The sequence below is a fragment of the Pteropus alecto genome, unplaced genomic scaffold (assembly GCF_000325575.1).
Source record: "Pteropus alecto unplaced genomic scaffold, ASM32557v1 scaffold88, whole genome shotgun sequence".
NCBI lineage: Eukaryota > Metazoa > Chordata > Mammalia > Chiroptera > Pteropodidae > Pteropus > Pteropus alecto.
Window position 1 is genome coordinate 13,165,596 of NW_006494611.1, and position 25,895 is coordinate 13,191,490.

Sequence of the window (25,895 nt, forward strand, 5' to 3'; positions counted from 1 at the left end):
AACTAAAAAGTAATTGAAAACTTTTATTAGTTCCATTTGCTCTGAAAAGTAGCATAAGAATTTTCATTCTTAATACCTATATCTGAGATTGATACTCTTTTTATTCTGCTGGTGTTCTCAATTTCTTGCATAATTATTGGTTTAGGTTTTCCCTTTCTTCCGGAGCTAATTTTGGTTATTTGTATCTTTGCAGAAAGCCATCCATTTGCTTACATTAAGTTGCCATGGAAATTGTATCAATTTCCTATTACTGTCTACGTCCACGCTACCCTGAACAAGCCTGATCCCACCTGATCTCGGAAGCTAAGCAGGGTCGGGCCCAGTTAATACTTGGATGGAAGACCATCTAGGAAGACCAGGTACTACAGGCATAAAAAAATAAAAAATTTAAAAAATAAGGGATTGTAAGCTGACAAGGTCCTTGCAATCTGTGAAGTCAACCAAGGGTTGACTTGCCTAAAAAAAAAATTAAATAAATAATAAAAAAATAAAATGATATGGCTGTAAGTTAAAGTGTCACAGACCTTAATTTTCTTTTTAGAGACTGCAACCTTTACCTCAATCTTGCTGTTAAAATGAACATCCAGTTTCTAAAGAAATATGCACAGTACAACCTATTATTTCCAACAGAAAAAAAGTATTTAAATAAATGCTACTACATGATAAGAAAGTATTATAAAGAAAAGTGTGATTTATAGATTACAAAAGAATCCAATGAAGACACACCATTCATACCTGTAATGCGTTTCGGTCTCTCATGGCTATTTCAAATGAAGTGATTACCACAGGATGAATCTGCAGTGTCCCTTTCCGTTTGTGAATATTCTTTACCAATTTTCGACGTTCCTGCTGGGTCCCATGATATAACATAGTAGGAATCTAAAAGATTTTATATTGGTTTATAACAAACTTCAGAACAAAATATAACAAAAATTTGGAAAATATAAAAATAGAAAAAATATGATTTAACCAAATCTTAGTTCTATATTTCTACGACAAAATGAGTCAATGAATTCTAATGGATTACCGAACTATGGGAGAATTAAAAAGTCATAAGATCAAGTGTAAGGCAAGGTAGATGGAAAAGCTACTTCTGAAATATATACTTCTCATAAGGCAGGATGTGGCTAAGACAAGACATGTATGGAAGACAAACACCATAATGACCATAAACAGAATTAAAAAATACATTCTACTTAGGTCTGTCTTAGGTGACTCAAACTATCCAATACACTGGAAGTCATCCAAGGATATTTTTGGTAAGATGTCTGAGATTACAATGATCTATTTTTCTTTATAAACTTAAAGTAGGTATTGATGAGATTGAAAGGCAAGTCAAATAAGATTTGTAATGTTTACACAAATCAATACAATTATAGAAAGATCTACAATTGAATTCAGAAAACAAAATAGAACATTTGAAATGACATAGAAAAAGTTGAAACATGTCTTACTTCTGGTGTAAATCTTTGGAATTCAGCCATCCAGTTAGGAAGGGTAGACAAAGGCCCACAGACAAGAAAAGGTCCAGGTACTCCTCTCTGAATCATCAATGCAATTGTAGCAATGCACTGAACCGTCTTTCCCAATCCCATCTCATCTGCTAAAATGCCATTAATTCCATTTTCCCAAAGCATCTAGACAAAATAATACACACTGCATTTAAATTCTGATATTCTCACACAAATACCTATTGAATTAGCAATTTTTTTAACCAATGATAATTAAGAGACAGACATATTCATACTGTAAGTTATAACACTTGTGGGAAGTCAGTTATCAAAAGCCATAAAAGTGTTGGTAGCCTTGAATAAGATCATTTTCACTGTTAAAGTTTTATTCTAGGTAAATAAATGAGAAAATAAGTATTTACACATGAATGTTTGTCCTACACACAACAGTGAAATATGGAAGAAACAACTCAAGTTGTGTTACTTCACATTAATAGGTTTGAACCGATTAATAGAAATGAACTGATATCTTATATTAAAATTGAGACTTCATTACCCTAAGCCATTCCATGCCTTCTACTTGGTACCATCGCATCACTCCTCCTGTAAAGTGTTTTGGTTGCTGAAAGGGTACTGGCTGTCCATTATACTTCCGAACCGGGTCAAAAAAGAATTTAGCATTCTGCCTAACCGTTTGTGACAACCTATCTTTAATTATACTATTTGAGTCTTTGTTTTTCTCAAGATCTTCTACACAGAGATTAGAAGAGGAGCTTTTATCCTGTAAAGAAAAAAGTTTATTAGAAGTTTGATATATAATGTTGGTATCCTCAACTTACTGGAAAATGTAACTACGACTCAAAATTTACCCAGTCCTATGTAATCATTGCATATAGAAAATAAAACCCTAGAGATAGTTACCTACATTCCCCACCCCAATGTAAAGCCATCAGAGGGGGAACAAACCCCTTAGAGATTATAGGTATACACTTTTGAAATAACTTTACGGTTGAACCTTCCTTCCAAACCTCTAAAAGGTGTTAACCCAATTATTTGTTGAACTATTTCCTTAACAATTTCCTTTACCCACAGCAAATATAATGGATAATGTCTGTAAAAAAAATTTTTTAATTTCCTTTCAACGAACACAAAAACATTTACTTCCAGATAAGTAATTACTTTCATTGCAGGGAAAGGAGAAAGTAAGCAAAGCTTAAAAACTCACTGTATCACACACTTAAGACCAATGGTAGATTTTATTGGTTGGCAACCTCTACAACTCTATTTTACCAATGTAAAACAAGGATTCTAAGTCGATTCAAAGGAAAAGTCTTATAATTGATGTCTATAAATGATGCCACAATTGAATATTCAACTGGAAAAGCTAATGGGTACTTTTCTTAAAGGCTAAGAAATAGGATAACTGGTAAGAAAACAAGTACCCTGGTGATTAAAAGGGGGTAATGATCAGGGAAGTAAATATAACTCCTAAATTTAATGTCTATTATTCAACACTTACCTCATTCTCCTTTTTATTTTTTTTAGCCACAGACAAGATTTCCTAGAATATTAAGAAAAAAAAAAAATTTATGTTGTGGTTCATTCATTCATTCATTTACTTAACAAACATATACTATTTTGATTTTGTGCCAAGAAAATAGGGATAAGGCTCTCAAGGCAATTGAAACAGAAGACTCATATTGGTGGACCTCAAGCAAAATTAGTTAGCAAACTTTAAAAATTGAGATATACACATGCCCAACAATCCTTTAGTACAGAGGCTGGCAAACTACATACTGGGAACCAACTCCAGCTAGTAATCTGCTTTTATAAATAAAGTTTAATTAGAACAAAGTCTCAGGCTTGCCTGCTTTTGGGCTACAAGTCAAATTCAAGGTTGAATAGTTACTCCCAAAACTACCTGAAGCTAAAAACATTTACTATGTTGGTCCTTTACAGGAAAAGTTTTCTAGAATCAAGTTGTGGCCACTTCTGTTACTCAAGAATTGATTCCCAAAAGTATTATAGTTCCAACTCCATTTCACTTTATGCCTCTGTGGAAAGATATGAGTTTGCAATCCTGAGCAAGAAGCAAACACAAATAAAAGTACAGAATAAAAGTATACTGAAGTTCCTACTAGATGCTAAGAGTATGGAGACAAGCAATACCTGAGTGTCATTTGGTGCCTTAGGAGAGTATCTGTTACATTGAATTATCTAAAAATTGTCATCAGGGCATAATTGTATTAAAGATAAGGTACATTTCAAGCAGACAATATCATGTGCAGAGGACAAAGGGGATGAAACAGTATGATACATTCAAGAAACTTTAAGCATATTTCAAATTTAAGATACATAGAGAATGACAGGACCTGTCAATAAGAGGCTGACACACAAATCCATATATATGTGTGTTGTGTGTTAGTAAAGTACAGATATTCATATTCTAAGAGTAAAGGGATTTTAGATAGGGAACTGATAGTTTTTTTAAATGACCAGATAAGCTGAACCTTTTTGGAGTACAATTTGTAAATCAATCAAAACAAACAGTATCATCTGTGAAGTACTCTTACTAAAAATTAAACCTTATAACTAAAGTTCTGTCCCTGATTACCTCTGCAGCTTCATTCTTCAACACCCTTTCGTTTACACACAAACAAAATGTTTGTTTTTTAGGGGAGACAACCCTTGGTTGACTTCACAGAATGCAAGGACCTTGTCAGCTTACAATCCCTTATTTTTTATTTTTTACACCCACAGCACCTGGTCTTCCTAAGTGGTCTCCCATCCAAGTACTAACCAGGCCTAACCCTGTTTAGCTTCCAAGATCAGACGGAATCAGGCTTGTTCAGGGTGGCATGGCCATAGACATAATTTAAGTTTTTTGAACTTGCCAAGATCTCCCTTGCCTCTGGACATCTGTCAAAACTTATTATCTCTTCCTAGAACACTTCCTCATTATCTTCCCTATATCTTACTATCTCCCTATTAAATCTCTCACCATCATATAATTTAACTTTTATCCCTGAAGTCTCAACTTAGATGCCACTTCCTAAATGAATACTTTATGAATCTCATATGCCTGAGTTAAGAGCTTTCTATATGCTCAGTACCATCCAATTTTCCAATTATAATTGACTACTTACTGCTGTTATTTCTCACTGGATACAGGTTAAGGGAAAGAAAGTGTTTATCTTTCTTTACTAACAGATCTTTTCCACTTCGGAGAAAGTTTGTCCACAGCAGACACACCACAAACATCTGATGAATTAAATTGACAACAGTGTAATCGGCTAAACTTCAATAAATCTCATTAAAAGTGTTTTCCAACTGTAGGCTGAGTGTGTTCCATAATCAACTATGTGGGTCCTATTATTTTTAAGGGGGGGTTGGGGGGAAAGATAATTCTAAAGACAAGAATTATGTGAAAATTTATATTTTATACTTTATGAAGATCTAGAGTTTGAATTTCAGGTATAAGAAAAATGCTATAGATAACAAAGAATTTTTTTAAAGTTAGAACGTAATGCATTAAAATATGCTGGAACATTTAAAGTTTTTCATAATTGAAGATGTTCTTTAACGTCTATTATGTGGTAACAAGTAAGGTGAAAAAAGGATCTGGTCTTAGAAATAAATATGTGATCTTAGTTCCCATATATATAAAGGTCTTCAACAAGGAATAAGAACAACGTTCTTAAGATAAGGTTTTGAAGTTTCAAGAGATTATAAAAATTTCTTATTAGGCCAAGCTCATACTCCTTTACCAGACAGGAAGATGCTACCTTTTTATTCTCTCCAACACTTAACAGGCTGAAAAGCCAAGTAACAGTTATCTTTAGAGCTTTAATGTAGTTCAAATAGGTTTTTATTCAACATTGAATCTTATATGCCCTTCCCCCTTAATTTTTACCTCTTTTGACATGACCTCTGAAATATTGTATGATTCATCTTCTCTTCCTCTTTTCTTTCTCATAACTACAAAAAAAATTCATTTTATTTTTGATAGTAATTAACATAAAAATATAAGCACATAGTCTTCAAAACTAGAACAAAAAAATTTACCTGGATTCTCTTCATTTGCATCATTGGAATTTTTACCCTAAAAACAATATTTAGAACATTATTTTTCTAAGGATTACTATGGTTTTACAAATTAAATGTTCCCTGCAGCTGATTCACATCCACAACTCATCACCATTATACTTACCAACACATAACCTTTTTCTATACTTTCTTACTTATTTGTAACCATGGCGCTCTTTTTAAAGACTACATTCTTCCTTTTTTTTTTTCATTTTACAAGAGAAATTTCAAAATCAAACATATAAGACATTTATATTTTGAAATTACCATGTACATCTTCTGTAACTGTATGTTTATGCTAAAGATATTCAATAGGCATGGTACGGAAAGAGTACTCATTTTCAGAAAATTAATAAGTTAAATTCAATTGAAAGTAGAAATAAAATACTGACAGAAAAAATATTAGTGAAGGAAGGCAAAGAAGAGATTTTCAAAAACAGTTTGAAAATAAGAGTTGGAAAAGATTGAGAAAAGGTAGACAACATGTATGAGAAATGTAAATGACAAAGAAATAAAGTAAGTTTTAAACTGAAGTAAAAAAGCGAGAGGATTAAAAATGAAAATATCAAAAGAGACCAGTGCGATGGAGTAGGCAGAATTTAATGGTTGGCTTCTTTAGAACAAAGTGGGGAAAAAAACAAAACCCTGGTACAAAAACTTAGCTGGGCAAAGGTGAAGGGTAGATTAAATCAACAGCTGAAGAGTGGAGAATAAATGATAAAAAGCCAGCAAAATTATCTTGCAGGTATATGTTCTTTAAAAAACCAAAATAAGTCTGTGGAATTAGCAACTGAGTCAAATTATGTTTTTTAATAACTGCTTTTGCTGCAACATTACTGACTGTGTACATTAACATCACCACTAACCACATTAAGAAACAAATAACTGGAATTAACGATATCCTACCTATTTTGCATTTTGGCATTTTGATATTTCCTAATAAAACCAGTTTAGTATAGAAGTGGTGGGTCTGAAACTAATCCTGGGTTCAAATCCTGACGTTACTATTTATTAGATGTGTGACCTTCAGCAAGTTACAGTCAATTGTCATTCACAGTAGTTATGTTATATAAAGTCGCTGCAAATACTGAATTGGTGAAACATTGAATCACTGCCTGTAGGAGAAATACAAGTTGAGTCTCCTGCAAGGCTCTGGTCACATTTTCAAATACCAATCAATACATAACCCTATTTTTTGTGTGTTGCTATCTTCTTTAATACATATATTGATTAACATTGAACTGAGGACTAAGCACTGTAATTCACTCATGAAGGAAGCTTATCTAACATACATATTTTCTCCATGAGGCACAACAGAACTTCTTGCATTAAAAATACTAAAAAGCACTTTAGTACAATGTGGCTGAAGGCCATTTTAAATAGCAAAACCAACAAAAATGACAGAAATGCAAAAATCATGGCATTACATAGACCACAAAAAGGACATTTGTTTACAGCGTGACGGCTTAAACAAGGCAGATCATCACTTTGACCTCAGCCAGGAATGTGCATGTTGGGAAACTTAAATTTTTGGCCATTGTGCACATGCACATGTCTGTGAATAACGATAAAAACGTGAGCACGGATTTGGGAGTTACAAATAAGTTTTAGCCGCAGGCTAATTTGCAAATAGGGAATCTGCGAATGAGGACGGACTGTACTTTATTTCCTTGCATTAGCTTCTTTATATGTTAAATGGGGATAATAACAGTATTTCTACCTAACAGAGCTGTTTTGAGAATTAGGAAAAAACATGTGAAGCTTAGAACAAGACCTTACACGTTAAGTATTCAATGTTATCTTTATCATTTCTCTTTTCACTAGCAGTTATTTATATAATTCCCATCAATACATGAAACAGCCTCGTGTTAAAATATATTCTTTACAAAGATCACATCTCAAATTCAGGCTATCCCTAAACAAATGCTCTATTATCTAAAATGTTTTTAAGAGATGATTATCTGCTCCACTTTTGGTTCCACTGTTGCAGCTATGCACGAGACACAAATGTAGATCACTGTTTATAGCTCCAGGTTGACAAGATGAGGTTGAAGGCATGAAAGAGAAAGCGTTATCATTACATGTACCAACAGGTCTGGCTACTCATAAAATGCCTTGAGTTATAAAACATGTGCAGATTTTTACCAATTAAGTAAAATTTTGCTTTTATGAAAAATAGTCCACAGAATAAGAAACTGAAGGGGTCATACTTGAGCTCTCCTTCCATATCTAAAATACTAAGAAACAATTTTACATGTTCCCATGTAGCTTATAACAAAGATCAGTTATCAGATAAAGGTTAAAATAAATATATGATCAATAAAATCAAAAGCATACAAAAGAATTTCTTCAATATTTAGAGTAAAACATACAATATAGTCTAGTTTACTATATATTACCTTAGCAGCTTTTGAAGATTCCTTTTTTCTCTCTAATTTTTCTTTCTTCTTCTGTTCCTGTAAGATATGTTCTTAGTGTCACAAGTGGAAATACAAAGTATAAAACACAAATCTCAAATGACTATGTTCATAATGAAGAACATACACACACACACACACACACACACACACACACACACTTATAGATATAAATTAAAAAACAAGGGAGAACTTGCACTTCAAGACTTTACGGAACAATAAGGAACAGATTTACCCTCCTGCCTTAAGCAACTAAAATCCAGATAAAATATATTAAACAATGGTTTTCAGACAGCATTCAGCAAAGGACAGTGAACACTGACAGAAGGTAAACAAATGAGCTGAATTTTGACTGCTTAGCTTACTGTCTGGAGGCAAGTTCCTAGGCAAATAATAGTGAGAACCCAGTTTAACAGTCTACCTGAGTTGAAACAGAGTGCAAAACTTAGAGCAGCTGGCATACCCAGGGTCAAGTACCAGAGAGGAGAGGGCTGCACATAAAAAAAGCTCTGAAGATCAGCAGTCAAATCTTCACTAAGTGTTGATCAGTACATGAGTGCAAAAAAAAACCAAGGCCAGAAAAAGACACTAGAAAGAAGCAAGGTGGAACAATCCCTGTTCACACAGGGATCAGAAATAGTTCACATTCCTATCAACCAAAGTGGAAAGGCCTCCTGACATACAGGCATCAAGAGTTCGCAGACAAAGGTGATAGAGAGTAAGAGGTTCAAATTTCCAGGTATGAAACAAACAAGTCATGGGGCTATGGTGTACAGCATAGGGAATATAGTCAGTAATATTGTGACGGCATTGTATGGTGTCAGATGGGTGCTGGATTTGTCATGGTGACTTCTTTAGATATATAAATGTTAAATAACTATGGTGTACACTCGAAACTAATAAAATATTGTATGTTAGCTGTATTCTAATAAAAATCTTTTAAAAAAGTTATCAGAAGAGTGGGGGAGGGGACAAGTTATTCTATACTAAAAGGGGTTCCATATGCACCCTACCAAAGCTTTAAAAGCAAGACACAAAAGGTTTCAAACCATTCCCAAAAGGTGGTTAAAAAGGGTATTTGCCTAATAATAACTTATTAAGCTTGATATTTGTTTAGATTTCCGGTTTCATTTTACCATATTAAAAAGGGCGTCAGCCAAGGAAAAAGAATTTAGCAAATATAGTAAAGTATTGATTGATAATTAGTCATTTTAAATAATAGGGATAGAGAAATTTATTATAGTCTCAAAATTTGCACAAAATTTAAAATCCTCATACATTTTAGTGGACAATAAATTATATATATAAGTAAAATAAGAACAGAACACGGTAAAGAGGGGATCAGGAGCGTGAGGGTAGAAGACGTGCCAGGTAGCAACTTTATTTAAGGTTGTCAGGGCAGGCCTCATTGAGAAAACATTCAAGCCAAGACCTGAAGATGATGATAAAGTAAGCCATGCAGATATCTAGAAGAGGGTTCCAAGCAGAAAACAGACCATGCAAAGGCCCAAAAGCAGGAAACACACCTGGAATAAGGTCTGAAAGGTAATGGGGTTGAGGGAGGCAGCCAGATTGCTTACAGTTTTGTAGGACATCATTGTCAGAAGCAATGTAAGCTAGAAAGCAGTAATATCTCATTAAATTACTATGTGGGGGCCAGGAGGGGAAGGAAGTCCTGAATAAAAATAAATTCTTTACTCAGTAAAAATATCTTCCAAAAATGAAATCAAATGAAGACTTTTTCAGACATATTAGAGCTGAAAGAACATATCACCAACAGAAAATATAAACTGATCTACAATAACAGAAAGCAGATCAGCGGCTATCTGGTGATGAACACAGGAAGTGATGGGAAAGAATTAAAAGGGGGCAGGAATTCAGCCATAAAGAGTGAAATCTTGCCCTAACAACATAGATGGACCTAGAGGATATTATGCTAAATGAAATAAGTCAAATAGAGAAAGACAAATACCATTATGATCTCATTTATGGGTAGAATCTTAAAAAACAAACAAACAGGAGCTTACATATACAAAGAACAGACAGACCCATGGTTGGGGAAAGCGGAATGGTTGAAGGTCAAAAGTTACTAGTTTCCAGTTATAAAATAAGTCATGGAGATGTACTGTATAGCATAACGACTATAGTTAATAATACTGTACTGCATCTTTGAAAGTTGCTGATAGTAAAACTCAAAAGTTCTCATAAAAATATTTTTGTTAACTATGTATGGTGATGGATGTTAACTAAACGTATTGTGATCATTTTTGCAATAAATAAAATATTGAATTAGTAATGCTGTACACCTGAAACAAATATGTGTCAATTATACCTCAATTAAAAGGGAGAAACAGGAAGAATTTTTTGGAGTTGATAATTATGTTCATTATCTTGATTGTGGTGGCTTCGTAGGTATACACGTCAAAACTTAGAAAATGACATTTTAAATATGCGCAGTTTTGTGTATGTCAATTATATCTCAATAAAGCAATTTAAAAAAAGACTGAGCAGCATAAAATTCACAATTTCCAGTATCCAAAAAATATTACTGACAGGATAAAAGTCAACAGGTGAACAGAAAATAAATGGTGGTATATTCATACAACGGAATGCTTCTCAGGAATAAAAAAGAGTGACCTACTGAGTAAACACAACATAAGTGAATCTCACAAATACGCTGAGCTAAAGCAGCAAGACACAAGAGTACTTACTTTAACTCCATTTACAATATTCTAGAAAAAGGAATATTAATCTATAGAGATAGAAAATAATCAGTGGTTGCCTGCAGCCAGGCATGGGGATCACTAAACGAGAGAATTCTGGGGGATGATGAAAATGTTCTTTATCACAACTGTGCTGATGGTTACTCCAGTCTACACATTAATCAAAAGTCAGTAAACTATAAACTTAAAATGTGTGCATTTTATTGTATGTAATTTCTACCTCAATAAAGCTGTTTTTTAAAAATTTAAGCTATCAGCTGTAATCAAGCACATATACATACCTCTAATTGTTGCTGTTCCATTTTAGTCAATAAAAATTTGGAGTAGATATTACTTTTTTCAAGCAAATGTTGAAGTCTACGGTACCGAATGTCCATGGACTCTCTATCCCAAGACATGCGAGCCTATCCAAAGAGAAAATTTCGACTATTAAAGTTTTCTGACATACACTGACCTACTGCATAAGGTGTAACAAAATTGACAAAATGAATGCTCTTCGGGTTTAATATATTTCATGTAATTAATGAAAAGGAATTTTTATAATATTGAATTCATTTACTAAAAGTATTTTATTTTCCAAACCAAAAACTAGCAAATAGATGAAAAGATGATTCTTGAATTCAACAGGCAATCTGGTACAATGTAGCTTGTATACCAAAATATCAAAATTTCAGATACTGGACATATGGTTACTGGCCATCTACTGAGGACCCCTGTTGAAAATATTTGAAATTAAATTTAGAAAGTAAATATTTAATTCAAGTTGGAGTTAAGGTTTTAAACAACCAAATGATGAGAAAAATTTTATAGACCACTTTTATTTGCAAGAGCACTGGAATTAAAATATAACGTCATTGGTGAGCAACTAGAATATCTAATTTCAGAATTTTAAAACTGTATTGTCAAAATATTTTAACATGCTAAATCAGATGATTTCTTACAAGCCTTTTCTTTTCTCCTGCAGTACCGTGTTCCCTAGAGGCCTACTCTCAACGTTTATCTTTCTTTTACTTTCTCCTTCACCTATGCACAACTTCCAATTACAAACCTCTGCTTTATTACTTTTAAAATTACTGCACATTACTTTTACACACCATTTATTCATTGTTTTCTAAAAGCCTACAATAGTCTAGCAAGTTCACAGTGATAAAAGTTAATTTTAAAAGAACACCAGAAGGCACACGATAGAAAACATAAAAGCTATAAATACTATAGTTCAGTGGCCCAGAAACTTTTTATGTAAAAGCCCAAAGAGTAAATATTTAAATATGTAAGCATCATATGGTTTGTATTGCAAATACTCAGTTCTGCCTTTTTGCATAAGAGCAGTCATACGTAAACAAATGAGCATAACTGTGTTCCAATAAAACTAATCAAGAGGCTAAATCTAGTTCATAATTTGCCAACCCAGTATAATCTGAATTCAAAGAAAAGCATTAAATGGACTGCTGAAGTGAGTCAAGTGAGTTTAATTATCTACTGAGGCCAAATATATGCAAACCTTACCAACCATTAATTCCACTGGTGAGACAAAGAATGTATTAGACCAGTTAGCATAATCTAATTAACTTTAATTTAGTGGTTAAGGCTTGAACTTGTAAATCAGGCACCACTGTATATTGGCTTGTATTTCCTAAATGTTATGTCATCCCTCTAGCTTTTCTTCCAAAATACATTTATTTTCTATTACAAAAGCAATGACAGATACCTAAGAATAAATCACATGAAAGTAGTACATGCGCATTGCAGAAAAATATTTTAAAACCACCCATAATCTTATCCATGCAGTTAATCTCTCAACATCTTATCAAATTCTATTTCCAGTTATTTTTGAATAGCCTTTCTTTTACTATTACCAAAATACTACTGTGATTACCATAGGCAGTCAACGAATGAGGAAGATATAAATGGGAAGATGAAATTATTTGACCTTATAAAAATGAATTCCTAAATTTTTTAACTTTTTAAATTTGCTTAAAATTTTAGTTAAAATCTACTGGACTTAATTTACATATAACTGCTACCTTAAATCCTGTTCAAAATAAATTAGTATTTTTTTTTATTAAAGCTTTAAGATACCATCATGAATAATTTGTAATTAATATAATTAGAATACCATGTCAATGGTTAAGCTTTAAACCCAGTCTTCCGCATTTCAAAAACAATTTTGGAGTAAATCTTATCTATCATTAATTACTCTTGGACTTAACAATTTCATTATGTTATATTAAGGTAAACTGTAGCTCCATTGTGGAAAGAACTGAGTGTCTGACAGAAAGTGTATCTTGATGACCAGCATGAAAGTGTATGCCAATGGAGACCAACAGCAGAAATTCTCCACTGTCTACCCCATTATCTCTCCCAACACCAATCCTAGATCTTGGGGGATGGAAGGGGAGTTATATTTTGGTCTACAAAATAGGAACTATTTTCCTTTACTGCTCCAAAAAAATCTACCAACTCTTACCTTTCCCCTCCCCCACCACAGACACACATTAATGCTACTTTTAAATATTCTAGACTAACAATGACTTCTTTCTAAAGGAAATGAAGGTGAAAAGCCAAATAATATAACTGTAGCACAAAAATGTTAAAGTCATTGTCCAGGCTCTTTACAAATTTTAAGATCTCCTAAAGCCTAGTAAATGTTCTCATTACGACTTAAGCTGGCTCTTCCTCTCTGAAGTACTTCTAAATACATGCTCATAAATATTATATTCTCCTAAAAGGAAAGGAATTTTTACGTTGTATAGTGAGTTTTTGGCCCCCAGAGATGTGTAGGGAGAGACTCATTCTTAAAATTCTCTCCATAATCACGTAGGGTATAATTTATGAATGTCAAGTAAAAAACTGAATCGAATTCTTTCAATACTGTACATAAAAAGACAATGTAATACCAACAGACCACAATTCGAAGTTTTTAGCAAATTATACCCTTGCATTAGTAGAAGGATTAAAAAGAGCTGTATGCTTTACTCATGGAAGGACTAAAAGTGGATTAAAAATTGCTATTTTAATTGCATAAATGCTAAAGAAAAGCTAGCTGTACCATACTTATCCCTCAACAATAATTCTAAAAAAACTTTCAGGACTAATTGGAAAATGTTCAAAAGCTTAAAATTTCACTGAAAGAAGTCATTTTGACTCCTAGTTTCATCAGCTATACTTATGATACCATAAATTTTGATAGATCTTCCAATGCGACAATGTTTTTCCCTTCTTGTTGTACCTCCTATCTTTCTTCAAGTGTTATTTCCTTACCCAACAACCTTCACTGGTTATAAAACAAGATACACTACCCAAAATAAAGGCTTTATCTTCTTACCACCTCAAAAGTCAATACTATTCTGGACACTTGCCCCAGGATTCATTCTTCCCTTTATAATTCACCTTGCTACAAGTCTGGTAAGTATACTTATTTTATTTATGTAATTTTATACACATTATGAAATATATTACAACATATTCTTTTACCATACTTTGAAATTCAGTAAACATTTATTGATTGCTTGGTGCACCACCTACAAAAACAAACAGTAAGTGATGTGCCCTCAAGAAACACAGCGAGAAAAAGTCAAATAAGTTATGCTAACATCCTGTAATAAACAAAATACTATGGGAATTCAGAGAATGAGGAAAAGTGGTTCAAGGTCCACCTCCTAATTCTATTAAAATCTGTTAACATATTACCTTTACTGATTATGGTCAGCTATGGATAACTAGTAAAAACAGAACCTGTGGATAATTAGTAATAACAACCTGTATCACTGGAGTAAAAGTATAGGCATGGTGGTTATAAAGAGTGAATTCTGGAACCACATGGTCTACAGTGCAATCTTGGCTCTGACATTTACTAGGTGTCTCAGTTTCCTCACCTACATGAGGTGAAAACAGAACTTACTTCATACAATACTTTAATAGAATAGTTTATACTAATAATTAAACTAGTAAGGTTAATAATAGTAATAATGAGTTTAATAACAGTAGCTACTTTGTAGAATAGCTGAGGATTCAATGAAATATATGTACAGCATTCAGAACAGTGCCTCACAACAAATACAATGAGGTGTTAATATAAAAAAAAATCATTATTGCTCATATAAAATAGCAAGGAGCCAATTTTTCTTTGGAGTACATTATTTCCCAATTTAAGTAGTTTTGTAATTACATGGAGTAAATTCAATACTAATGTATATTTCCTTAGAAGGGTATAGAGTCAAGGACAAGACACTCTAAAGACATGCAGAGTTCAAATTTGAGTTCATTAGTTTGACCCTCAACTACCTGTTTCCTCTCTTTGAAAATAGATATCAGAAGTACCTATAAATCATTGTAATATTGGGAGAACTAAATGAATTATTACAAGAAAATCGCTTGTAATAATCACAGTAGGTAAGAGCTGTTGGCTAGCTATCATTCTTTTTCTTGCACATGCAATAATTAAATAGCAGGGTGGGGACTTGATTATTGGAGCAAAATGTACTTTAAGAATTTAACGGGTTAAAAACTGCTTTTAGTAATCTACAAAACTGATACTCTGTACAAGAGAACCACAAGTATAAATTATTTGTACCTAAAGAATCTTACTTAACAACAGCCCAAGAAAATATAAAGCAAGTCGATCACTTAGATGGAAAACAGCGCTTAAAAAATTCACTATCAACTTTGAAAGAATTATATTGGCTAAACAAGCAATTTAAAATGCTCACTTAAAAGAGAGATGAGGCCACTTTACTATCTCTCATAGAAGAATCATTCAAAGCACGTGCAAAGGTTTCTCAAAGATAGCATCTATAAATTTACAAATAGATAAAGACCAAAGTCTGTTCTAAAGTTTATGAAAAAAACCGGACTAGTAAACCGAAGAACACAAACTATACCTCTGAGTTAGCATCAGGTTACTGTTAACTACCGGCTTTAACGACGATGAACTTGATTCCTAAATTACCTTTTCTAGCATCTTCCGCTCTCTCTCAAGTCCAGCAGCTTCGAGCTGTTCTTCCTCTTCTAGCATGGCTGGGGTAATCACGGCAGCCTCCGGTTGTTCAACTCTATCTGGAGCTAGGGTCCCTAAGAGGAAAAAGTCTTCCAAATTGCAGTTTAAAAAAAATTACCAATTACTCAACTCCCACTGAAAACAGCCTTTCGCCTCTTCCCAGATGCTTTCGAAGCAAAAGCTTAAGACCCACGGGGACGCCAGTATCACCTCAGACGATATCCTAGGTCTTTCGCGATGTCAACAAGGCGCCTGGACCTGAGTTTACAAATCAGGACGCTCGGGAAAATGCACGTTTCCCGTGTAAAATCTATATTGTGCAAATATGTGCAATTCCGGGTACCTTCCACTCTCTCTTCACAGCTTCTTACCTCTTTTTTCCTCCTCAGTCTCAGACCAGGGTCTGCTCTCCTCGCTCAAAGCTCGGCTGCAGCTTCCATGCTGCGCCCCCCTATGCCCGGGACGCCGCCGCCCGTGCCCAGAGGAAGGTTCTCCTCACTCACCGCCGCTGCTCGCGGGCTCCTGCGTTGGCATGGCTGGACACACACTCCGGAACAAGGTCCCCTCGTCTCAGAGCCTACAACGCCGCGCGCTCTATCTTCAGAGCCACTGCCGACCCCAGTCTTCTCGACAACTCCCGGGCCAAAGGAAAACGCGCGCTTCTCCTTCGCGGGAAAACGCCATCATCTCGCGATACTTCGTGCTCCCCGCCTCCGACCTCGGCGGCGCGAGATTTGGCTCAGAAAACCCACCTGAGCGAAGGTGAGCGTTTACCTGGACCTCTGTCTTGGCGAAACTGGGTTTTGCTGCAAAAGTCAGCGTTTAACTAGCTCTGATACCTGATGAGTCTGGCCTACCTTGGAGAGCCCAGTTTCCTCTTATATTGGCGCTCTTAACAGTTTGCAAGGCACCTTCACAAACGCTGATTAAATCCTGCCAACCAATGATACTTTAGGTAAAATAGATGAGTATCAGATGAGCATGTCAGAAACAAATATTGCCAACCTCGCCTGCCATCCGCAGTGCGGAGTTAATTTTTTTTTTTTTTTTTTAGTGAAAATTCCCCGAAATGATCTAAAAAGGGGCTCTTTCGTGGGTTAAAGGGGAGAGAAATAGTAAATTAGGATTATGGTAGAGTTCAAGAGTTGTTTCAGGATAAGGGAGAACTAAATGCACTGATAAACCAAGCAGATCGCCCAGTAGAAAAGTAAAATTCAGGAATTCAATAGATCAATAACTAGAGTGGGCGCCTGAAGGAAAGAACAGGGCTTTTCTTGTCCCTGGTTTTCACTTCAGCCTTCAATCTCACATTTTTTTGTCTACAGTCCCTTTTAACAAGTTCCTGTTTCTCCCACCCCTTCATGGTATACCTACCATCTACCTGTTTCCTTCATTTCTGGCTCCAACAACTTTTATTGTATTTGTACAAAACTTAAGGGTCTACATCTATCATAACTATCTTCAGCAACTTTAATAACAACACTGAAATACCAGAGCGGATTATTTTTAGTCCTATATTATATGTGAAAAAAACGTGATGCTCAGAGAAGATAAACTGGCTTGCTTAGAAGCCTACAGTCACTGTGATAAAACATGAGTCAAACTCAGGTCTTTTTGACTCCTAGTTCAGTATTATTTTAAGATAAAATGTAGCCTCAGTTAATAATTATTCTTAAATCCACCTCCTTCTAATCAAAGACAATAGCTATCAGTCTCTCTACATAAGAATTTTGACCTTCACCAAACTATCCTCCAAAATTTCTTCCCCCCTGACTTTTGAACATTGCTTTTTAGGGAGTTTTCCCCAAATGCATTGAAAGTATTTCCTTGTTCCTTCTTTTAAACTCAAATATGGCCCACCTTCCAAAATCTTTCCTCCAGCTGTTTATTGTTTTTCTCTATATACTTTGTTCCTTATAGCAACTGCTTTACAGGCCTTAATCAGTTCAAGGCCAGTTCACTTCTAATTCCTTAGATAGAGAGTGGGAAAGATTTGTCCAAACACCCATGAGAAAGAGTTCAAGGCAATTTCATCTGATTCTCAAAGAACAGACATCTCATATAATATCTGGCTCCACACTTAATACACTTGCACTGGTGCACTTCCTGACACGTATGCATTGTGCAAACCTCCCCTAACAGTGGCTGTGGAGACATGGACCTAGAGGGTACTAAGCTGAGTGAATTCAGACAGAAAAAGACAAATGCCATATTTCACTTACATGTGGAGTCTAAAGAACAAAATAAAACAGAAACAGACTCACAGAGAATTTTTTGATGGTTGCTAGATGGGAGGGGGGTGGGGGTTGGTGAAAAAGGGGAAAGGATTAATAAATACAAATTGGTAGTTACAAAATAATCATGGGGATGTAAAGCACAGCATAGTCAATAATATTGTAGTAACTGTATGTGTCAGATGGGTACTGATTTATCAGGGTGATCACTTCATAAGTTATATAAACGTCTAATCACCACGTTGTACACCTGAAACTAATAAATGCCAACTGAAAATTAAAAATAAATTACTTTTAAAAAAGGAGTAGCTGTGAAAAGTTTTGTTCATTCACTTTTATTTAAGGGCCTACGTTTAAATGTCTCCTGGGTACTAGGAACTTTTCTAGTTGTACAGCCATGAACAAGACAGACAAGATTCCTGTTGATACAGAACTTATATTCCAGATGTTATAAATGTGTGTGTAGGAGGGGGCGTGTGAGACATACTCTGCAAAATATTAGAGTGCCGTGAGAGTAACTGAATAGTTACTTGAGACTGGGTAATCACGTTAAATGAGGATGCTGAGAACCAAATGTCAAGCAGCCAGCTAGCCCAGAAGAGTGGAGTAGTCCAAGCAGAATCTATAGCTAGTGCAAAAGATTAAGGCAGGAATAAGCTTGGGCATGTTTGAGTTTCAGAAGGCCAGTGCGAATGAAGCAGAGTTGGCAAGGGGAAATGGCACAAAAAGCCAGATATAGACCATCCAGATGAGGCACTGATATTTTCTTCTAAGTAAGATGTTACAAGTCATTATTTTTCCCTCCACATACAAAATGTCTTCCTCTTCTAGCCTCCTTTTCATATTTACGGCTTCACCATCCAATCACAGAAAAAAGAAATCCGAAAAACAAAACCAATGCTCCCTCTTGCTTACACTAGATGGCCCCCATTTCCTGACTACCACACAAAAGTAAACAATAGCTACAGGACAGGACAGAACTCTTTCAGATTCCCAACACCAAATTTACAAACCTACTTGCATCTGAACACTTTTCCCACTTTTCCTCACTTTATCCTCCGGATCCATCTCCCTGCAGCCTATTCCGGGATCTCAGATTACTCATTATCCATTCTTTATTTCTTAAATCTTTACTGAATACTTTCTATTATTATTTAAATATTTGAACTGCTCCCATCTTAAAAAAAAGTTAAGGGGAAAGCAACCTCCTTTTCTCCCACCAGCTGTTTTATTATCTGCTCTCTTCCCTTTTATAGCTAACTTTAGAATTATCTACACAACCAATCTTTAATTTCCATGCCTCCTACTGATTCTTCAAACCTTTTGTCTGCCACACTCAAGGCACACCAACATAACTAAGGAAATCAATGACCTACATGTTGCTAAATTTAATGGAAATTCCTTAGTCCTCATCTCAACCTCATTGCCACATAATACTATCAATTACTCCTTTGAGGAAATACTTTTGTCGCTTCTTTTTTCTGACCCCCATGCTCTCCTGATATTCCTACTTTTGACCTCTACTAGTTCATTCTCTTCTACCCAACCTTTAAATGTTTAAGTCAAGTTTCTAGCTAAGTAAATGATTTGAGTTTCCAGAGAAATTCGTAATCTAATAGAAATTTTCTAAATAAAAGGCAAGTTCACCGAGGAGTAGCCCAAAATAAAAACAATCTATTCATCCGTATCTATCACGGGTAGTGCCAAGCACTATTTCCAGCACTAGCAATTCAGTGGTAGTAAAAAAAAAAAAAAAAAAAAAAAAAAAAAAGAGACTGTTTCACAGAGTTTACACTGTACTGGAAACAACAGACAAACAACTATAGATAACAATGTCAGCTAGTGATAAGTAATAGATACTATAAAGAAATATGAAGCAGAGTAAGGTCATGAGAATGATAAATGGCTAGAGAAAACCCGACTCTGGAAGTAACATTAAGCAGGGACCTGAATAAAAGAGAATAAAGCCATACAAAGACCAAGGCAAAGAACATTTCAGAGGAAACAGCAAGAGTAAAAGCCCTTAGGTAGACAGGAGGTTGGCAGATTGAGAAACGGCAAGAAATTAGGTCTACAGTGGAGTTAATGAGGTTGAGCAGTAGTTGAAATTGTAAGGAGGCAGAGACCAAAACAGACAGGACCTTGTAGAGCAGGGTAAAAGTTTGGATTTTTATTATGACGAATGCCACTAGAAGGTTTTGAGCAAGTAAATTATCATATTTGATATATACTTTTATAAGATCATAATACATGTTGTCCAATTAAAATTTTGATGAGAATTACTTACTTTTTAAGGGCTCCCATAAGTGGCTTTAAAAATCAAAGCAAATGAAATATATTACGACAAAGAAATTACCTTACTGCAGCACAATTTATTTAAAAATCACTTAGTATTAAGAATAAAACACTATCATTCAAACATATTCCAATTTATCTTCACAAGTTAAAGTCTAAACACAGGCATTCAAAGCCTTTTATAATCTACAAGGGTTTTAATCAAATAAATACTTCCCTTTCGAAGTTTCTTATGAATGTATAGATGCTAAAACTAAAAGCCTTGGGATTTACGTGCTAATCAAAATACATCATCCACTTACAATACTGATTATCAATACTGCCTAGACCAGGAAAATTTTAAGTTTTACTTTCTGCTTTTATAATATTATTGTGTATAGTATTATGCCTAAAGATGAAAAATGAGAACAAACATATATATTATTGCTGTCAGTTTTATATACTCCTACTCTAAATTTATCATTTACATTTTTATTACAAAAATGATTTTCCAAATACATTATGATTATACAAGTCATTTTACCATAAATAAAATCATGAAAATATTATTCACTTTAATGTTCGACAAATGACACACGTTTGAAATACAATTTTTAAAAAAGTCTAATTTCCTTCTTGGTGTTTATTAGAAAACCTAACCCACGAAATGAAATGCATATAGTAAAACCTCAGTAATTGGAACCAAGGGAAGGAAAATCAATATGAATGGTAGAATATTTAGAAAGAAATGCAATTTTGCTAACTTTTCCAAGCCTTGTAACTTTAGCCTATCAAAATATTAAGAGGCAATGCTTGGCACATAATCCGAGCTTAAAATATTCCTGCATTCAAAGTCATTAGTAGTTAATTTCTATTGCAATTACACTGTTAGTTAGTAAACCATTTTTAAAGGCAAGGCTTTCTTCTCTCTCTGAAGTGGCTGGTTTCCCTGAAATCTTTTTTAAAACTTCTATTAAATTTTGTTTTTACATGTTGTGAAACAGTGTAGTTCTAATTAATGAAGTTTTATTACATTTGAGAATTATTTGGGGCATTGTTTTGACATCAAAATAATATGAATTCAATATAAAAATCCACTTTTTCCCTAGAGTAAGACTTTGTTCTCTAATACTATGTCAACTAGTCATGGCAAATTAAAATCTGATTTCTCCAATGTTATCTCACATGTTTTTTGCCTCTTTTATACCAATCAATCTCTGTTGTTTGAATACACTCATGGAATACAAAATTACCTTATCCAAACAAAAATAGGATATGAAAAATCAAAATAAACCATACAGCATTATGAAGACAAATTATTCCATGATTATATGCTTTAGAATTATACTCTCCAACAGTGTAGACTCTAAAAAGTTGACTTTTCGAGATAAAAATAGCATTAGTTCCCAAGCTACAATAAAAGCTGTTATCTTGAAGTCAGAGGCTTTGAAAATCTCAATGCCCTTTTGCAAATGCTATCTCTCTTTTATAAAGTCAAATACACTCAAACCCGTAACATTATATGAAGGTCATCAATACAAAAGAAATCAGCAAAAACTATGACTATGTTCTATGACTTTAAAAAATTATACTAGTTACTGGAATCTTCTAGTAGCAGTTAAATAATATGATGTAGACCTGAGCTAAAAGGGAGGGAGAAATATATACAGTAAGTAGACAAATGAGCTAAAAGGGAGGGAGAAATATATACAGTAAGTAGACAAATGATAAGTTTCACATTATCTTGAGGACTGTAATAAGTTATTTTTTGAATTGAAAATACACTTTAATCCACTGCCCCCCCCAAAAAAAGAAAAAAATTGTTATACACTGATCATGTAAATAACTCCATATTGACTCTATGGGAGGTTCCAGGAAAGAAATGGTACAATATTTTAGCTGCCGATACTGTCAGTCTCAAGAGGCTGAAGGCCTAGTGCATCCCTTGGAAATTTGGCAAGATAAATTCATTCCTTTTTTTCTCCAAATGAAATTAAATAAACAGGTACCTGTCCCCCCACCCCCCGCAAAGTAATGAAGACTCATTTCAAGTAATTACTCTGCTTATTTTTATTTACACAGTTATTGTTAATAGTGGGTTTTAGTGAATTTCTTTTATTTACATTTTATATACACATTTATACTTGAAAGGTAAAGAAACTGTACAGTAATAAAATGAGAAAAAGAAATACAGCAATTTAGGTCCAACTCAGGAAAACAAATACATAAAAGGAAAATTAAATTCAAGGAGGTAGTATAACCTCAATGAGATTACTGCCAGGGCTTACACTCCCTCTATCAGGGCCACCAATATGAAGGAAGTAGTTACCAGAGTTAAAATGTCATCCTAAAACCTATTAAGACCCTGGGCACTCCCTCAATATTTTATTACATACTAGTTTCCACTAAGCAAGCTCCTATGACAGGAGTTAACTTCTGAGGTTTCCAATAGTGGTCCCTAGGCTAGAATGACCCATGGGGTAAAAATATATGGACATCATCTGCTCCCATACTTCTAAAGAGGCAGCCAGTACACTAACAAGGTTCTCAGGCTTGTTAGTTTGAAGACAATATACCACTAACAGAAATAGTGTGCTTAAGTGTTGTTTCAAACCAAACTGCAACACAAAAGCACACTATAAATCTAATTATTAACCAAATAGCATGTTATATAGATATCACTCATAACACTCAAGGGATTTACTTTAGGTTTAAGAATTAAACATATTATAATAAACCTAATGAATATTTACCAAAACTTAATAATTTCTCTATCTATTATATCATCAAAGTTAGACTCATTAGAAAAAGTTAATTTTATCTTTTTCTTTTACTCTTATTGCCATTAATTAGAAAATTATGCACAGTGTTTTACAAGTCATGGACTTGACCACATATTAAGATTTCGAATTTCAAACTGGAATCAACAAATTGTTTCTAAGGACAGTGAAGAAATTTTAACTAAAAATGTAAAGTCTTGCCACATAGCATGCTATTTAAGAACTCTCAGAATTCATAGTTTTTACTCCTACCAGTGAAAAACCTCATTTATATTTATGGACTTACTTCCAAAATCAAGTCTTTAGTCCACTAAAGTGCAAAGAACTTTCCTTCTACCAGTTAGCTTTCTTAAATTACTAGATGAATAATTTCTTAGACTAGAAACAGGCTAAAATTCTTCGAGTGGTAAGAATTCCGTAAGGGAAAGAAACAATTTCCCTCCAAAAAGAAATAGACATGATACTGTGGAAAAACACCTAAACAAATGTGAAACAATTTCCCACCAATATTTCCAGTTCTCAGATAACTCAAATTTGCCCCAACTTGTGTATGAAGATAAACAACTCAGTAGCTTAAATAATTTACAACCAAAGTTGCTTACTCTTGGTCTATAATATCTTCAAATGGTCAGAACTGACCTTTGTCAGTTGGAGATGGGCAATATAGAAAGTAAAGTGTTTATTTCAAATAGTATTTTGGAAGTTAAAGTAGTATTTAACAGTCCTGCTCTGACCTCCAAAGTGCTTTTATGGTAACTGTTAAAAAAGAAAAGATGTAAAAAATTTGAAGTATCGCCAAACTGTTAAAAAAAAATTTACTGCATTACTGTTCACTCCAAATTATGAACTATGAACCGGCCATTTAAATTTTTTCCTTTGTAAAATGGCTCTCCCTAAAAAATACTTTCTTACTAATACTGTCAACAGGTTACTTATTTCATTTACTTCATTCATGGAATTCAAAATTAGCAGTTTTCCATGTCTTGATTCTTTTAGATTTCTCCAACATTTTCTTCCATACTTTTTACATAGGAAACAAAAAACTTGTACCAAAACCATGTTTATATTCCAATTAGTCTGTTAATTTTGAAGATCAACTTTTCAGAGCAGGACTATTATTCTTGTCTCCTTCTTTAATATCCTTCATTACAGATGCAAAGACCTGGAATTATATAGGGTAAAGATTAATCCTCAAAAAATTATCATGCAGATTAAAGAGATTTAAATACCTATAGTTTATTAACATGAAAAAGCTTTAGTATACTTAACTCTGTCCCCAGAAGACTGCCATTCTCAAATCCTTTTGTTTCAACCCAATGTTATGGTATATATTAGATTCCAGTTTTCATCACTTGTCAAATATTCTGAAATTACTATTTGGTAACAGAACATTTTCTGGACCAATATGCTTTCATTTAATTTTCCTAAGCAATAAAACTGTGAGCTTATAATACCTACTGTCTATCATTCATGGAGCAAATGATAATGCTTTTGTCACTTAACTTTAGATTGCCAATGTTTGCTCCCCTACTAAGACTAAGCATCTAAAAAGCCAAGATCACACATTAAATTTCTATTGCAAATCCTTAGTACAGAGCAGGTGTTTAATATAATTGTTGTCATTTGAAATATCATAATAATTACATATTTGCTCTGGCAAATACTTGACTATTGTGGATGAACTTCGCTAAACTCAAAGTATTACTGAACTTAATAATAACTCTGAAGGTTTGGAAAGGTAAAAGAGGAATAATCTGCTTTAAAATCTTGCTTTTTCTTTTTTTCTTTCTTTTTTATTTCAAGTATTTATTTAGGATAACTTTCACTCTTGTGTACTTCTTTATGCTTTCTGAATTTTTTTTTTAATTTTTAATTAAGTCGATTGGGTTAACATTGGTTAATCCAATTACATAATTTTCAGGTGTACATTATCATTTGACATCTGTATATTCTATTGTGTGTTTACCAACTCTTGCTTTTTCAAAGTCAAAAATTTATTTTTAAAAGATTCTTTTTTAAATTTAAGCACTAACATTTCAGAAATACATAACTTTTTCTTTTACAAGAAGTCGACTGTTTTAACATATTTACTGGAAGTAGGAAAATGTCACTCTACCTGAGTCCATTTTTTGGTGCTATTTTGCATCTGAATGGCTGCAATACAGCTGAACAACTTTTCTGATGTGATGTCTTCTGGCAATTTAGTTAGAAACTGTGCTATATGAATAAAATCCATCTGTAGGAGAATATCTTCATATAATCGGAGGATCCCTAATCCAGTCCTAAATAAAAATTCCTCCCCATCTCTGCAAAATACATCCCAGACTCGACAGGCCAGATCAAGTGGTAGTGATTTGCTATATAGGGTGAAGATCCTAAAATTAGGGGGAAAAGAGTCATTGAAATTGTTCATTTATTCATTCACTTATTAAGCAACAATATATAAAAAGTGATTAATTAGGGATAAAAAGGCTCCTTTCCTCAGAGAGCTTGAGTAGTAGGAAATTAAGTAATAAATAATGAAATTATGTGAATTTACAACCTTATGTAGAGATATGGTCTAATACAAACTGGAGTGGCAGAACAGCCTAATTAATGGTTAAGGGCTTGGCTCTGAAACCAGAATGCCTGAGTTTGAATCTTAGATTTGCAACTTATTAGTTGTTTTACCATGAGCAAGATAATTATCTATTGTCCCTCGATTTCCTTGTTAGTAAACAAAAAATAATACTATCTACCTCTCAGGATTGTTTTGAAAATTAAAGGAGTTAATAAATGTAAAGTGTTTAGAACAGTGCCTGGCACACAAGAAATGTTCAAAAAAAGTTACTTATTATTATTGTATTAAAAAACCCAAGTATCATCTTCTTGTAACCTAAATGCAAAATTATAAAGTCTTCTCTTTTCTCATTCCATTAACATCCACTGTTTTAT

At 33.8% G+C, this 25,895-nt stretch overlaps 2 protein-coding genes and 1 pseudogene across 4 annotated transcripts in view; all 3 read right to left on the reverse strand.

The window, feature by feature from the left end:
- HELLS (helicase, lymphoid specific) overlaps positions 1–16,349 on the reverse strand; it is a 33,176-nt gene extending 16,827 nt beyond the window's left edge. Inside the window, exons 1-10 of the mRNA XM_006925937.3 lie at positions 16,177–16,349; positions 15,626–15,747; positions 10,959–11,081; positions 7,937–7,993; positions 5,517–5,553; positions 5,365–5,429; positions 2,971–3,012; positions 2,008–2,232; positions 1,455–1,637; positions 736–879 (exon numbers count right to left, since the gene is read on the reverse strand). Coding sequence (XP_006925999.1) covers positions 736–879; positions 1,455–1,637; positions 2,008–2,232; positions 2,971–3,012; positions 5,365–5,429; positions 5,517–5,553; positions 7,937–7,993; positions 10,959–11,081; positions 15,626–15,747; positions 16,177–16,207 — 1,029 coding nt within the window. The 5' untranslated portion in view covers positions 16,208–16,349. The remainder of the gene's footprint in view (positions 1–735; positions 880–1,454; positions 1,638–2,007; positions 2,233–2,970; positions 3,013–5,364; positions 5,430–5,516; positions 5,554–7,936; positions 7,994–10,958; positions 11,082–15,625; positions 15,748–16,176) is intronic.
- Positions 4,203–4,321, reverse strand: LOC112474144 (annotated as a pseudogene).
- A 5,924-nt stretch (positions 16,350–22,273) lies between the features above and the next one.
- Positions 22,274–25,895, reverse strand: part of TBC1D12 (TBC1 domain family member 12) — a 71,254-nt gene continuing 67,632 nt past the window's right edge. For all 3 annotated transcript variants that reach the window (XM_015600023.2, XM_025042337.1, XM_015600025.2), the window contains 2 exons: positions 25,078–25,336; positions 22,274–24,123 (listed from right to left, as the gene is read on the reverse strand). In XM_015600023.2, the coding sequence (XP_015455509.1) occupies positions 24,055–24,123; positions 25,078–25,336 (328 nt within the window). In that variant the 3' untranslated portion in view covers positions 22,274–24,054. The remainder of the gene's footprint in view (positions 24,124–25,077; positions 25,337–25,895) is intronic.